General features: G+C 42.7%; 1 protein-coding gene across 2 annotated transcripts in view; it reads right to left on the reverse strand.

Moving 5' to 3' along the window:
• The window catches only part of Parn (poly(A)-specific ribonuclease), a 91,210-nt gene that overhangs the window by 59,318 nt on the left and 14,500 nt on the right, over window positions 1–17,392 (reverse strand). For both annotated transcript variants that reach the window (XM_041676564.1, XM_041676563.1), the window contains exons 11-14: window positions 15,664–15,744; window positions 14,251–14,307; window positions 9,372–9,449; window positions 537–580 (exon numbers count right to left, since the gene is read on the reverse strand). In XM_041676564.1, coding sequence (XP_041532498.1) covers window positions 537–580; window positions 9,372–9,449; window positions 14,251–14,307; window positions 15,664–15,744 — 260 coding nt within the window. The remainder of the gene's footprint in view (window positions 1–536; window positions 581–9,371; window positions 9,450–14,250; window positions 14,308–15,663; window positions 15,745–17,392) is intronic.

Raw genomic sequence — 17,392 nt, forward strand, 5'->3', positions numbered from 1 at the left:
AAATATAAACACTGTGGCTAGGACAGCAATATCCCAGTTGAAAGTAAGACTAGTTGGCTACCCTCACTTGTCCTTCTTACCGCATAAGCTCCATGCACCTGTCATGTGTTTGATCATACATGTGACATATGACATAGCCAAACACTAACAATACTGGCTCTGATGAACTTCATATCAGTGTAGGTAGGAGGGTCTCTAGCCATACAGTTCTTAACTGAGGAGAAAGAACTCTCAGTTGGAACACGTCGCACATGTGTGAATGGCCAGACCCGTGTCAGGACCCTTCACCAGTCCTTCAGACAGCAGAATGCAGGACAGGAAAAAGGGAGACATCAGCTACTTTCTACTTTCACTCTAAGCTAGAATCTGATCTTTAATGGATGATCACACTACTCATAAACTTAATCAGTCAATAATGGAAAGTGGGGGATGTCTAAGCCATTAAATCCCTTCCTAGCTTGGAGGAACTGCCCGCTCGTGTAGCATATACCTCAGTGAGTATCTCAAATGTCAAGGGGCTCTTAAAGAAGGCTTACCTGGGGAAGACACATGTTGTCATCTCCTTAAACTGGTTCAGGTCCTAAACGGCAAAAGGATGCCCCGTTACTGTCTTTGTTAAGAACACACACGAACAGCTCTCGCTGTTTTCTCAAATATTAACTGCCATGCCTCACATGGGCTTTGAGCTAAAGAGCAAAATCCACTTCTAATTAAGAATTATTTATTGGAAGCTGTAGAGATGACTCCAAGGTGAAGAGCACTTATGGCTCTTGCAGAGGACCCAGGTTAGGTTCCCAGAACCCACATGGTTTCTCACAACCACCCTATTCCGGGAGATTTAATGCCCTATTCTGACCTCCTCAGGCACTAGGCACACATGTGGTACACATATATACATATATGCAGGCAAGACATTACAAAAGAATTACTTTCTAAAACAAAATCTGAGGCTCGTACCGGTGGTCAAAACTGACAATCTAAGCTCAACACTCGGACTCACATGACCGAAGGCTAACTTTTGCAAGTTGTCCTCTGACTGCCACCTGTGCAAGTGTGCACAGACACACACACACACACACACACAAATTTCTAATTAAGAAAAACAGGGAAAGTAAGATGGCTTGGCGGGTTAAAGGTACCAGACAGATGCCAAGCCTGACAACCTGAATTTGATCAGAGATCCATACGAGTAAGAAGGAACCAACTCTCACAACTGGGTCTGACCTCCACAGACACACCTCAGCAACACACATATATACACAGAGAATACAAAATTAAAATTTTAATGTAATAAAAATTAAATAAATAAAAATGAATTTAGGAATATCTCTCATTTTTCACTGGGAATTATATGACTTGGAGAAGTAAAAAGAAGTGGTTCTGTCGTATGTAAAGGACTATTGACTTGAGAGACGGTCATACCCCAGAGTACAGACCCGTCTCTGGGTGTTAGTTAAAATGGCCATTAACACACAGACCTTGCAACATGCATATGACTCTTGCTCTAAGTATTCAGAAAATTACTGATGTAGCACTAACTATAAGTGCCTAAATTAGACTATTCATTTCATAGGTTTACTTTGATCAGGAATTCTAGAGCAGAAATGAGAGTACTTTAGTTCTGAATTAGCTTATTTACACACATAACTGTCATGCTATCCTGGGTAGCCACACTCCCCACCCTTTGTAAACTTTATTTCTTTTCAAGTCATTCATGCTTCTCAGCGAGCTGCCATTCCCAACTAGCTTTTCAAGCCTATAACACAGACTGTGTTTAGTTTAAAATATTTACCAGCTTCTCAACAGCTGCTGTTTAATCAATGAACAAAATATGAACAAGTGGTTCTAAGGCTAAGTCAACCAAAAATGCCCTAATGACCATTGTTAACCTTTCAACACCACTAAAAGGTTTTACAAGCAAGAGCAAAGTAGAACCAAAGCCACCACCAGGGCAAACACAGAATTATGGGCCAATACCTACAAGGTCATGGTCAAGCAGCAAAAGGTCCCATTAAAAACTCTCCCCTAAATGCCAAGACATGGATTCTTTTTTTTTTTTATTTTTATCTTGGCGTGTGTGTGCATAAAATGTGTATATAGAGTGTGAGCACAAGCCTGCCTCGGTGCATGTATGGAAGTCAAAGACAATCTCTGATTCAGCCTTCTCCCTCCACCATGTTGAGCCAGGTTCTTTCACTGACTATACACTAGGCTGTCTTGCCCACAAGCTTTGGGAGGTTTGTCTGTCTCCCCCTCTCATCTTGTAGTAGAATTCTGGATTACAGATAAGTTACTGTGATTAGCTTTACATTTACATCTTAAAAATACGGTGCCAGAAGCTGGAGATATGGCCCAGTTAAGAACACTAGCTGCTCTTCCAGAAGATGGGTTCATTCCCAGAACTCTTCTGGCTTCTGTGGGTACCAGGCATTAAAGTGGTGCACAGATGTACATGCAGGCTATAGTGGTTTGAAAGAGAATGACCCTCATAGGTTCATATATTTGAATGTTTAGTCCACAGTTAGTGAAACTATTTGGGATTGAATAAAAGGTGTGGATTTGGAGAGTGTGTGTCACTGGGGTTTGAGGTTTCAAAAGTCAACTCCAGTCCCATCCGCTGCTTGTTGCCAGGAGACCTTTTTTTTCTATTATTGATATTTATTGAGCTCTACATTTTTCTCTGCTCTCCTCCCTGCCTCTCCCCTCCCCCTTTAGCCCTCCCCCAAGGTCCCCATGCTCCCAATTTATTCAGAAGATCTTGTCTTTTTCTACTTTCTACTTCTCATGTAGATTAGATCTATGTAAGTCTCTCTTAGTGTCCATATTGTTGTCTAAGTTCTTTGGGATTGTGGTTTGTAGGCTGGCTTGCTTTGCTTTATGTTTAAAAACCACCTGAGTGAGTACATGTGATAATTGTCTTTCTGTGTCTGGCTTACTTCACTCAAAATAATGTTTTCTAGCTCCATCCATTTTCCTGCAAAATTCAAGCTGTTGTTATTTTTTTCTGCTGTGTACCACATTTTTCTTATCCATTCTTTGATCAAGAGGCATTTAGGTTGTTTCCAGGTTCTGACTATGACAAACAAAACTGCTATGAACATAGTTGAGCACATGTCCTTGTGGCACGATTGAGCATCCTTTGGATATATACCCAAAAGTGGTATTGCTGGGTCTTGAGAAAACTTGTTTCCTAATTTTCTGAGAAATCGCCACACTGACATCCAAAGGGGTTGTACCAGCTTGCATTCCTACCAGCAATGCAGAAGTGTTCCCTTTTCCCCAACCTGTCCAGCATAAGTTGTCATCAGTGTTTTTGATCTTGGCCATTCTTACATGTGTAAGATGGAATCTCAGAGTTGTTTTGATTTGCATTTCTCTGATAACAAAGTATGTTGAGCATTTCCTTAAATGTCTTTCAGCCATTTTAGATTGCTCTGTTGAGAGTTCTCTGTTTAGGTCTGTACTCCATTTTTTTTTTTTTTTTTTTTTTTTTGGTTTTTCGAGACAGGGTTTCTCTGTGGTTTTGGAGCCTGTCCTAGAACTAGCTCTTGTAGACCAGGCTGGTCTCGAACTCACAGAGATCCGCCTGCCTCTGCCTCCCGAGTGCTGGGATTAAAGGCGTGCGCCACCACTCCATTTTTTTTTATTGGACATTTGATCTTTTGGTGTCCAGTTTCTTGAGTTCTTTGTATAATTTGGAGATCAGACCTCTGTCTGATGTGGGGTTACTGAAGATCTTTTCTCATTCTGTAGGCTGTCATTTTGTCTTGTTGACCATGACCTTTGCTTTACAGAAGCTTTTCAGTTTCAGGAGGTCCCAATTATTGTTTCTCTCAGTGTCTGTGCTGCTGGGGTTATATTTAGGAAGTGGTTCCCTGTGCCAATGCGTTCAAGTGTACTTCCCACTTTCTCTTCTATCAGGTTTAGTGTGGCTGGCTTTATGTTGAGGTCTTTGATCCATTTGGACTTGAGTTTTGTGCATGGTGATAGATATGGGTCTATTTTCATTCTTCTACATGTTGATATCCAGTTATGCCAGCACCACTTGTTAAATATGCTTTCTTTTTTCCATTTGATATTTTTTGCTTCTTTATCAAGATCAGGTTTTGAAGATGTGTGGATTGATATCTGGGTCTTCTGTTCAGTTCCATTTGTCCTCCTGTCTGTTCTTATGCCAATACCAGGCTGTTTTCAGTACTGTAGCTCTGTAGTAGAGTTCAAAGTCAGGGATTGCGATGCCTCCAGTTCTTTTTTTTTTTTTTTTTTTTTTTTTTTTTTGGTTTTTCAAGACAGGGTTTCTCTGTGGTTTTGGAGCCTGTCCTGGAACTAGCTCTTGTAGACCAGGCTGGTCTCGAACTCACAGAGATCCACCTGCCTCTGCCTCCCAAGCGCTGGGATTAAAGGCAGTTCTTTTCTTTTTTTTTTCCACCTTAAATGTATTTTAATCAAAGGTTGTTGGTATGGGGATTGTGATTTCTATTTTCTTTTTTTTTTCATTATTAAAAATTTCTGCCTCCTCCCCGCCTCCCTTTTCCCTCCCCCTCCCCCACTCCCCTCCCCTTCCCTCTCCAGTCCGAAGAGTAGTCAGGGTTCCCTGCCCTGTGGGCAGTCCAAGGTCCTCCCCCCTCCATCCAGGTCTAGGAAGGTGAGCATCCAAACAGGCTAGGCTCCCACAAACTGTGCATGCAGTAGGATCAAAACCCAGTGCCACTGTCCTTGGCTTCTCAGCAGCCCTCATTGTAACTTATAAAGGTAAACCAGACTCTCAGAAGTTCTTTTATTGTACAGGATTGTTTTGGCTATCCTGAGTTTTTTGCTTTTTCAAATGAAGTTGAGTACCATTCTTTCGTAGTCTTTGAAGAATTTTGCTTGGATTTTGATGGGCATTGCATTGAATCTGTTGCCAGGAGATCTTGATGTAAAGTCCTCAACTACTACTCCAGAGCCATGTCTGCTCCCCACCATGAAGTTCATGAACTCACCCTCTAAAGCTGTAATAAGCCCCTAATGAAATGTTTCCGTTCCTAGGAGCTGCTTTGGTCATTGTGTCTCTTCACAGCAACAGAAAAGAAACTAACAAAAAGGAAAACAACTATGCTGGCTGTTCTCATGTCACCTTGACACACAAGTTAGAGTTATCTGAGAAGATGCCTCTTAACATTCAACTGTAAGCATTTTCTTAATCAGTGACTGATGGGGAAGGGCCCAGTCCATTGTGGGCGGTGCCATCCCTGAGTTGGTGGTCCTGGGTTCTATAAGAAAGTAGGCTGAACAAGCCTTGAAGAGCAGCCAGTAAGCAGATCCCTTGCATGGCCTCTACATCAGATCCTGCTGCCAAGTTCTTGCCTTTCTTGAGTTCCTGTCCTGATTTCCTTAGATGATCTGCAACAGTGCTGAAGTGTAACCCTTTCCTCCCCAACTTGTTTTTTAGTCATGGTGTTTTGTCAAAGCAACAGAAACCCTAACTAAGACAATATCCATACACAAAAAATAAAATAATAAATGTTTTTAAACTAAAATATGGTACCAGCAAATGCAAATATTCTAGCATCTTCAATAGATTGTCTATTGCTCTAATCACTTTTTCCATAGCTAAATAAAGGACGAATTTTTTTTCTCTTATAATGTAGGGAGAAAAAGGGTGTGTGCGTGTGTGTGTGTGATCACCTCAGGTTCCTTGGTGAAATAAAACTGCACTGTAATACAAATCACCAGCTTTCTGGTAGAATTTTAATTGGTCTAGTCTCACTCAAGTTCACATTTTCGGAGCACACATACACCAGGTGAATCCTCCTCAGATCTTATCACAGAATTGGTTGTCTTGTAATCCAGAACCAAACATAGGCACCATGGAGGTACCAAATCCCCGGAGAGCTCGCCACGGAACAGTTGGATTCTAGCGAAGCAGCAGGCAAAGAAAGAACTGTGTGGCAGGAAAGGGTGAGTGAAGCTGCAGACTGCACACATGCAGCAAAACTGCAGTAGACCACGCAGGAATAAGCATGCATCCACACCACAGGCGTACCAAAACACAAAGCGTTGAGGAAACACGTCAGCCTGCCTGGGAACATGGAGTCTCACAGAGACTGGATTATATAGTCAATCAGACACAGCCTGACAGGCCAGCTCCAAAGAGTCGACTACATGCAGAAACAAACAATGTGAGATTACCTGGGAATTTTAGTCACGGACAGTTATATGAAGAGAGACGCACATAAGTCAGAAAACACACATTTGTTAAGTCAGTATTGAGTGCCGTCATGAGTCTGCCTCTGTCTGGTATTCAGAACACCCAGAGCACAACACTAAATATGCTCCCTAGTCCTTTTTGTTAACTTCATTGCTTTAAGGACAGGAATGAAGCTGCTCTGTTGGTCTCCCTGGCCAGTGAGAAATGAATTACTGAAACAACCATGAACTCTTTAGATAGAAAGCGCAAATGTCTCATCATCATTTTTGCCTGAACCCTTACATCCTAGAGGATGATGGGTCTGTCATGGAAGTGATGACAACCTTAAGACCAAAGTCCTAGGATAAGGGACCAACAGACCCACTGTGCAAGTGGTCAAGTGCACTGTCCTCCACCAAAAGACTATCAAGGGGCTGATGGGGCCACGTGACCAAGGAAACATCAAGAGAGGTGGCAGATGTGGAAATAAGATCAAATTCTTATCTAAGACCAAACCATCCAAGAACCAACAAAACAGAAGTCCAACCTAAAGCAGTTTAAAGCGGGAGATGGGGAGCAGATTGTAATCCTAGCTCTTGGAACTAAGAGTTCAAAACCAGTCTGGGCTACTTGAGTAGGGGCTGGAGAGAGAGCTCCTGGCTTAGAGCACTTGCTGCTCTTCCAGAGAACAGGTTCAGTTGATAGCTTACAAGCATCTATAACTCCAGTTTCAGGGGATCTGACAACCTTCTCTGGCCTTTGTGACATCAGGCAAGCAAATGGTGCAGGGAAAATACTCACACACTTTCAAAATTATTTATGTGTGTATGTGGCTGAGTTTATGGGCACTACATTTTTGCGGGTGCCCTTGAAGGTCAGAAGGTATCAGATCCCCTGGAGTTGGAGTTACAAGAAGCTGAGGACTGCCAAGTGTGGGTGTTGGGAACCAAATCCAGGTCTGCTGAAAAAGCAAGTGAATTTAACCACTGAGACACCGTGACAGACCTGAAATTAACTTTTTTAAGTAAATAAAAATAAAGCATGGTGTAATGATGATTCTTGGTTGTCAACTTGACTACATCTGGAATTAACTAAAATTAAAATATCTGGGGACACCTGTGAGGGATTTTTTTTTCCTTAATTAAGTCATTGGAAGTGGAAAGACCTATTTCTAATCTGGATGGCGGGGGGGGGGGGGGGGGGAGATAAGGTTTCTTTTTGAAGCAGCCCTATCAGTCCTGGAACTATGTAGACCAGGCTGGCCTCAAACTCACAGTGATCTGCCTGCCTCTACCTCCTGAGTGTTGGGATTAAAGGTGTGCGCTACCACGGTCAGCAAATATGGATTTTTGAAATGAGAAGATATACCTTTTATCCAGATCTTTGAGGTGGAAGATTCACCTTTGATCTGGGCCACACCTCTGCTGGCAGCCTACATGAAGGACACAGAAGAAGGAAGCTCGCTCTCTTTGCCTGCTCCTCGCTCTCACTGGCAAGTCTATTCCTTCCCTGGCATTAGAGCATGCTTCTTCAGCATTCCAGTGTCCGCTGAAGACCAGCCGAGACATCCAGCTTTGTGGACTGAATAACTACTGGATTCTTGGACCTTCCATTGGAAGACAGACATTGCTGGAGTAGCTGGACCACAGCCTGTAAGCACTCTAGTAAATCACACATATATATGTAGATATAGATATATTTAGTCTATCAGTTTCTTTCCCTAGAGAACCCTGACTAATACACAGGGATTGGCAAACTATGGCCACACAACCCAAATTTGGGCCATCACCTAATTTTCTCTTAAATCAGGTATTATCTGATGTGAGATGTCCTTCTGTATATGTGTTGCATTTATTGGTTGATGAATAAAGCTGTTTGGGCCAGTTGCTTAACAGAGTAAAGCCAGGTGGGAAATCAGAACAGAGAGAGAAAGAGGAGGCAGAGTCAAAGAGACACGAAGGAGAAAGACACCAGAACAGAACCTTACCTAGTAAACCACAGCCTCGTAGCAATACATTAGTTAATAAGAAGACTGAGCTAATAGGCCAAACAGTGTTGTAATTAAGGATTTGCTTCTGTGTGATTATTCCGGTCTGGGCAGCTGGGAAATGAGCTGCCTCAGGATTATAACAGCCGACTGGAGAGGCGGGACAGTGACCTGAGTAGCATGGCTCCTGGTACAGAGATGCCATTGAAGTCCCCAGGGAGCCTCATGATGCTCAGCAGGAGGCAATCACAGCTCTCCTAAATCTAATTTCAGAGATGCCTGTGGCCTACCCTCTGTGCAGTAGTAAATAAACAACCCACCAGAATCAATGGAGGAAATAAATATTTAGCTTTGCTCTGGCAATAGCTGATGCTATCAAACCACTGAAACAGTTCATGTACACTTCCTATCAAAACAGTACAGCAAGGCTATAAACTTGGTCAGCAGCTAGCTTTTGAACTATCTTCCCAGGTCCATAGAAAATAACCCCAAAGAGGATATCTAAGGGGTTAGAGAGAGGACTCAATGATCAACAGCATGTGCTGCTCTTCCAGAAGACCCAGCACCCACCTCACAGCTTAGAACCTTCCGTCACTCCAGTCCTAAGGTGCCCACTTCTGGAACTCCTTGGGCACCAGGCATACACAGGGCACACAACATGCAGACAAAATACTTACACACATAAAATAGTAAAATAAATCTTTTAAAAAGAAGAGTACAGGCAGTTGTTTCTGGAAACATGTCACATACAAGGAAATGAGGAATTGCAACCCAGCAGAGAGCAGTCACAGTTGAAAAGGCAGGGGGTATCAACACTGGAGCAACTGACCGCAGGCAGAGGGCAGTCAGTCAGAGTTACACAGGAGCGACTTACCACAGGCAGAAGGCAGTCAGAGTTACACAGGAGTGACTTACCACAGGCAGAAGGCAGTCAGAGTTAACAGGAGCGACTTACCACAGGCAGAAGGCAGTCAGAGTTACACAGGAGTGACTTACCACAGGCAGAAGGCAGTCAGAGTTACACAGGAGTGACTTACCACAGGCAGAGGGCAGTCAGTCAGAGTTACACAGGAGTGACTTACCACAGGCAGAGGGCAGTCAGTCAGAGTTAACAGGAGTGACTTACCACAGGCAGAGGGCAGTCAGTCAGAGTTAACAGGAGTGACTTACCACAGGCAGAGGGCAGTCAGTCAGAGTTACACAGGAGTGACTTACCACAGGCAGAGGGCAGTAGAACTGGTGAATTGTGTGCATAACATCCAAGAGCATATTGTGTCCAACAACCAGTTTTCCCTGGGAAAAGACAAGGTCAAAATTGCATCAGGACTCAAGTAAGATACATGCTTCAGATGAGACAAGAGTTTCACAACAGAGACAGGTAATCCTCACAGGCCTCAAATTCATACCCTTCCTGCCTTGGCCTCTCAAGTGCTGAGATTACAGGTATACACCCACTGTGTCCATTCTTAGTGATGTCTCTGTTTTTCTTAGTCTTATTAATCTTGTCATTTTCAAGAATTTGATGTAGTTTTTTATTGTTGGTTTTGTTTTTTAAGACAAGTCTTGCTATACTGCCCAGGCTGCCCCTGAACTTCTGGGTTACAGCAATCCTCCTGCCTCGGCGTCCCTGAGAAGGTGGGGATGTAGCACACACAGTGCCTGGCTGGAAGTAGTAAGTTTGACTGAAGCACTTTTAAACAATAAAATCTGAAACCTTGAAAACTTGGCTTGTCAAAAGCTGTGAACAAAACTTCAAATATATATATATATCTTTAAGACTTTAACAAAGATCTTTAAAACAGCCTACTTATTGTTAAAGATATATTTATAACAATGCCATGAAACGGAAAAATAATTCCTAATTTTATTAAATTCAACCTTCATTAACTACATTTATCTATGTCTCAGTTCAATGAGTCATGACATGTCATTGCTCTTCTTTTTTAAAATTTATTATTATTAGTCTGTGTGTGTGCACACACACATGCACATACTTGAGTGGGTGGTAGAGGGGGCAAGTACACAAGCCACAGCAGGATTTGCTCTTTCTACCTTTACATGGATTTGGGAAATCAGACTCAGGCTGCCACAAGATGGCTCAGTGCTGACCCTCAGTACTTCTCAATCAACTGAAATATAAACATGTACAATAATTTCTGCATTTTGATAAAAATTTAACTACTAACATAGAATGTTGCAACCTTGTGATTCTTAGGAAATGGGAAGAAGATGACACTGCTGGTTTATTTTGGGGATGGAGGAGCAGGAGTTGAGACAGGTCCTCAGGTAGCTTAGGCTGGCTGTGAGTGACTATGCAGCTGGGATAACCTTGAACTCCTGATCCCATGTGCCACCATATTCAGCTTTGCTTCCAGATTTTGTTTGGTTTTGTTACTTATTTGTGGATTAAGAAGGGTAATTTGTTTTATCTGTCACAGGGTCTCCTTTATAGCCTGGGCTGTGCTGGAACTCACTGTGTAGTGCTGGCTAGATGACTCCATTTTGAACACAAAGCATCAAGCAATATAGTGAAGCACTGCTTGTTAGATTTGGGATATTTTATAGAAGATTAATTATGTCAAGAATTAAGTTGAGCTCTGACTTGGACGTGTTACATGAAGAAACATTAGGACTTTGAAAAAAGCTTCATTTCTATAATGCAAACACTGGGGAGGGATCATTAGTCAGCCAGCCTAGCTGAATCAAAGAGGGGCAAGACAAGTGAAAGGTGGGGTGGGGCATGACAAATGAAGAAGGGAGATGCCAGATGTCAACAACTGTCTTAATCAGTGTTCTACTGCTGCAATGAGCCACAGCGGCCAAGGCAATCTTCTTACAGGACTTGCTTCCAGTCTCAGAGTCAGTCCATTATTATCATGGCAGTGTGCACTGCACTGAGAGCTACGTCCTCACTGCAGACAGAGCCTCTGGGCAAACCAACACTCAGTGACACACTTCCTCTAACTAGGTCACACCTAATCCTTTGAAATAGTGAAATAGTGTCATTCCCTTGTGACTAAGCATTAAAATCTTTGAGTCTAGGTGGCCATTCTCTTTTAAGTGCACTTCTCTTTTAAGTACCTGCACTTATGGCTGAGTGTACACACACTGCCCATTGACGTCAACCTGCACTATGGCTGTGTACACACTGCCCAGTGGCACAGAGTCAGGACAGCACAGAAGAAACCACTCTTGGAGCTACTGGTTAAGAGTGCTTACTGCTTTCAGAGGACCTGAGCTTTGTTCCCAGCACCCATTTCACAATCGCCTGATAGTATAGCTCACAATCACCTGGAAGGACATCTGAGGATGTTCTCTCTTCTGGCTTCTGCAGGCAGAAATGAGTTCAAGGCCAGCCTGCTCTACAGAGTGAGTTCGAGGCCAGCCAGGTTTACAGAGTGAGTTCAAGGACAACCTGGTCTACAGAGTGAGTTCAAGGCCAGCCTGGTCTACAGAGTGAGTTCAAGGACAACCTGGGCTACAAAATGAGTTCCAGAATAGTCAGGGCTACACAGAGAAACCCTGTCTCGAAAAACAAACAAGCGAACGAAGAACAAGATAAAAAGGTTCAGTTCCCAGTTGGCACACTGGGCAGCTGTAAATCCAGCTCCAGGGGATCTGATACACTCTTCTGGACTATGTAGGCAGCTGCAATCACAAGTCCACACATACACATACAGGCAAAATATCCATACACATAAATTATTTAATAAAAAAAATTGAAGAGTAAAGTGCTGGGTTCAACCCTCAATCCTGCAAATCAATCCATCAACCATTCAATAAATAAATAAATGTGTTTACTATCTGTTGGCTTCAGAGACATTATTAATATTAATAAAAAATTAAGCCACGTAATGGTGGCTCAGGCCCCTAATCCCAGCACTTGAGAGGCAGAGGCAAGTGGATCTTTGAGTTCAAGGCAAACCTGGTATACAGAGCGAGCTACAGGATGGGCAGGGCTATATAGAGAATCCCTATTTTGAAACAAAATATAATAAGAAATATTTTAATTTCTAAGACGTATAACTTAAATTTTTTTTCTCACTTTGTAATCCTCTAGATCCTAGAAAAGAGATTTAGATCCTTTTATTAAACTATGTGTTTTGAAGAGATCTGTCACCTTCTCACTTTTCACATCTACCACGGCCCCATAGGTATCAGAGGTACTGCTGTCTTCTGTATTTTTTCAGAGTATGTACCGTTAAGTGAATAGACATGTACTTCTTTCCACGAACAAGGAGGACTTTGAACAGTAAGATGACTCTCAAGCACACTGGCAGCACACAGTACCAAGGGGAAGCAGAACCTGCTTTTCTAGGCTCCTATGATCTCAGCAGCTGCTGAAGAGACTCAGCCCTTTCTCCTCCCAGGATCACACAACTGTCCACTTCATAACAAGTCCCTCATGATTAATGATCTTCTTCTGGAAGGCTCTATGATTGGCACTGTCCCCAAATGAGAACACGGTGTGCCTCTTCTCCACTGCCCATGTTGACAGACCTGCACTGATTTAAAGGGTCTTGATGACCAAACATCTAAGGGACAAGTCAACCTCTTTTCCCAGATCCAACTGCCCAAGAAGAAAATCTCAGACCCAGGTGATCAAAGCAAGAGAACTACCACATTTACCCATGCGAAAGGACCAAGGAAAGATGTCTACCATAGAATTCTCTAGCCATTTATACAAATAGCCAATACAGTTTTCGTTTTGGTTTGGTTTTGCTTTTTTGAGAGAGTTTCACTGTGTAGCTTTAGAGCCTGTCCTGGAACTCACTCTGTAGAACGGGCTGGCCTCAAACACACAGAGACCTGCCTGCCTGACTCCTGAGTGTTGAGATTAAAGGCGTGTACTACTATTGCCTGAAGAGCCAGTACGTTTTCAAAGCTTTATTATTACGGAGATTATGATAGATATATTTCAGGATTAACTAGAGTTCTGTAGAGGAAGTCAACTTGTTATTATTTATCCTCCGGATTACCCTACTCGTTCCTTGACTTCTGATTCTCAATTTCATACTCATGATGCTAGTTTCGTGCAGCTACTGTGTTGGGTTGTCTTTTGTTTTTTTTTTTTCTTCTAGTTTTTCAAGACAGGGTTTCCTGTAGCTTCAGAGCCTGTACTGGAACTAGCTTTTGTACACCAGGCTGGCCTTAAACTCACAGAGATCCGCCTGCCTCTGCCTTCCAAGTGCTGAGATTAAAGGCGTGTGCCACCACAGCCCAGAGTCTTGCAGCAACCGACCCTGTGTCACTGACTTCCTCCTTGAGACTAGGTAAACATTCCAAGGGTAACTGTGGTAATTTCAATGTAACTGGCCCCCCATAAGCTCTAGGAAGTGACATTATTAGAAGATGTGGCTTTGCTGGAGGAAATGTGTCACTGTGGGGGTGGGGTTGAGGTCTCTTATGATCAAGCTATGCCCAGTTGTCTCAGTTCACTTCCTGTCGCCTCCATATAAAATGCAGCCTCTCCATCATTCCAGCACCATGTCTGCCTACATGCCTCCATGAACACAATGATGACAATGGACTGAATCTCTAAACTGTAAGCCAGCCCCAATTAAATATTTCCCTGTAGTACAATTAATAAAAATCCAGAGGCAGGTATTAGGGTTCAACCTGAAAGTTAAAAAAGCAAAGCAGTCAGCCACTGACTCTTACCTCTACCTCAGTCTAAAATGGTGACCAGGAATCTCAGAATGAGACTGTGTCTGAGAGCTGTCTCCTCGCATTTTATGTTCCTCTCTAGTTCTGGGATTAAAGGCCTGCACCAGCATCACCCAGTTTCTATGGCAAACTAGTGTGGCTGCTGGGATTAAAGGTGTGTGTTCCCACTGCCTGGTCTATACGGCTGACCAGGCAGCTGTTTTACTCTCTGATCTTCAGACAAGCTTTATTTATTAAAATACAAATAAAATATCACTACATTTTCCTTTATAAGAGTTGCCATGGTCATGGTGTCTCTTCACAGCAATAGAAACTCTATCTAAGACAGTAATCAAATGAAGAATTTTCAATAGCAGTTAAACAGTTAATCTTAAATAGTATGCTTAGTCATTTAATTAGAAACAAAACCAAAATATTGATGACTTACCGAATTAGCAATGGCATGGATGACTCTTGAAAATCCCACAGCATCATTCAGTTCCTCCTAAGTAAAAGAACTAAATTAAAAACAAACAGAGCCAGCAAGAGGGCTTAGTGGGTAAAGGCACTTGCCACACAGGCCTCACAACCTGAGTGTGCCCCTCAGAACCCTGTAAAGGCTGAAGAAAAGTGACAGCTCCAACTGAACCCAAGTTCAGTTCCCAGCAGTCACATTAGAGAGATCACAATGCATTTCACGCCAGCTTCAGGGGCTCCCATACCCTCATCTGGCCTCTGCACACTCACTCTCAAGGATACACACAAAGCACACATATACACATAAATAAAATAATGAAAGTGGGGAGGAGAGATGGCTTAGCGGTCAAGAGCACTGACTGCTCTTCTAGAGGACCTGGGTTCAGTTCCCAGCACCTACAAGGCAGTTCACAGCTATCTGTGACTCCAGGATCCAGGGGATGTGACACCTTCACATCAGCTCACAGCTGTCTGTGACTCCAGGATCCAGGGGATGTGACACCTTCACATCAGCTCACAGCTGTCTGTGACTCCAGGATCCAGGGGATGTGACACCTTCACATCAGCTCACAGCTGTCTGTGACTCCAGGATCCAGGGGATGTGATACCTTCACATCAGCTCACAGCTGTCTGTGACTCCAGGATCCAGCTCCCTCACACATTTACACATACAGGCTAAAACACCAATGAAATAAATAAAAATAAAACAAAATAATGAAAGTAAATCTTTGATGAGAGGTGGTGATAAACACCTTTAATCACAACACTTGGGAGGCACAGGCAGATCTCTGAATTTGAGGTCAGTCTGGTCTACAGAGCAAGTTCCAGAACAGCTAGGGCTGCACAGAGAAACCTTGTCTCAAAAAAAAAAAGAAAGAAAGAAAGAGAAGTACATATTTTCCTATTTTAGAGAGTAAAAGAGCAATGTTAAATTACTCATTAATTTACTTAATAACACTGAGAGTTTGCCCATCACTTTAAATATTGGGAAAAGGACTATCTATTTTCTGAATCGGGACCTCGTACAGTTTATACTGGCCTTGAAGCTTGACCTTCCCACCTCCTCCTTCCAAGGGCTGGGTTCACCACACATAGCTATAGGACCAAGCTACAATTTCGAAGTCAATCAAGGTGACTTACAAAATACAACAAGGCAAAGTAGTGCAAAGCTGTGATCCCAGCAATTGGAAGACTGAGAAAGAGAACCAGGAACTGCCGTCTAACACCCTACTGGTCTTCAAAAACTCCAAACCAAAACAAACTGTAACAAGTGGCCATCTGCTTGCTAAACTGATCCAACAACTGTGATCCAGAAATACCTAGAAAGAAGTCAGTCCTGTGTACACTGTCACTTCTCACTAAATGAAACAGCAAGCGCACTCACCTGCTCCTTTGCGTACTTCTCTTGCTCTCTCCTCTTGCGCTCTTCCTCATCCACTTTGCTGATAAGTATGTGTCTCTCCTTCTAAAAGACACAGCAAATGTGCAGCTTTCTGAAAACACTGTACACCCCTTTAGCTCCAAAGGGCTGTGACTATCACTTCAAATGGCAATGTTGATGTATTGGGCTACATAGTGAGTTCAAGTCCAGCTTGAGCTAGATGAGTCCATCTCAATAAGCCAAAAAGAAAACAGCCAAAAAGTTATCAGCCAAAGCATAAGCAAGCACAACAGAAGCTATTCTGAGATGATGCCCAAGCTGAGTGGGGACACAGGCCCCTCTGCATCTGCATGTCATGACACTTCCAGTACTTTGTTTTCTTTCATTTTGTCTTTCAAGACAGGGCTTCTTGGTATCTTTGAAGCAAGTCCCGGAACTCACTACAGCACACCAGACTGGCCTTGAACTCAGAGAGCTGCCTGCCTAGGCCTCCCAAATGCTGGGATTAAAGGCACTTGCTACCAACATCAGCAACATTTCTAGTATTTTAAGAATTCAAACTATGGCGCACACCTTTAGGCTCCAAAACTACAAAGAAACCCTGTCTCAAAAAAAAAAAAAAAAAATTTCAAACTAACAAATGTCAACTGAAATCAACCACAGACTGTGCACACAAGCAAGACTTTACAGAGTGATCAACAAGGTTATGTAACTTTTGACCATGAAATTTTAAATAATTAGTTTTAAATAAAGCATCTACATATTTTATGATCTTGAGAAAAACCTTAGAGGAGTATAGTCTTATTTCTCACAAATCATTTTATATTTATGAGATATTTTATAGTCATTAAGTACACTGTAGGGCCAGAGACACGGCTCATGAGGGAAATGCACCTAGTGACAAACCTGACCACCTGAGTTCTAGCCGGGCTTTTCTGACCTCCACATGCCCTAATCCCCACCAACACAGACACAGACATGAGCATGTGTGTGCATACATGCATACGTGCAGGTATAAATTTTAAGAGAAAAAGAGGGGCTAGAGAGATGGCTCAGCACTTAAGGGCATTGGCTGCTCTTCTAGAAGGCCCAAGACTGATTACCAGAACCACATGGCAGTTCATAATTATCTATAACTACAGTCCCAAGAGATCCAATTCCCTTTTCTGGCTGCCGTGGGCACTGCATACACATGGCAAACAGACATACATGCACATAAATCAACCATGCACATAAAATAAAAATAAACCTTTAATTAAAAAAAGAAAAAAATGCATACTATATATAATGTATGTATATATTAGATATGGGAACAGTACTCTTCTACTTAGACACTGAATCTTCTTTTTTTCTTTTTTTTTTGGTTTTTTTCGAGACAGGGTTTCTCTGTGGTTTTGGAGCCTGTCCTGGAACTAGCTCTTATAGACCAGGCTGGTCTCGAACTCACAGAGATCCGCCTGCCTCTGCCTCCCGAGTGCTGGGATTAAAGGCGTGCGCCACCACGGCCCGGCACTGAATCATTTTATTTGGTTCATTTTTGTTGCTTTTTGTTTTGTTTTGCTTGAGACAGGATCTCTCTATAGCCCTGGCCATCTTGGGAATCACTATGCAGACCAGGCTGGATGGAACTCAAAGAGATCGGTCTGCCTCTAAGAGCTGAAATTAAAGGAGAACATCTCTACTCCTAGCCTGAATCTTCATTTAAAAAAAAAAAAAAAGCAGTAAGTGGGGT

This window comes from Microtus oregoni, unplaced genomic scaffold, assembly GCF_018167655.1.
Source record: "Microtus oregoni isolate MIOR12 unplaced genomic scaffold, Mior012 000027F_ref0000203, whole genome shotgun sequence".
NCBI lineage: Eukaryota > Metazoa > Chordata > Mammalia > Rodentia > Cricetidae > Microtus > Microtus oregoni.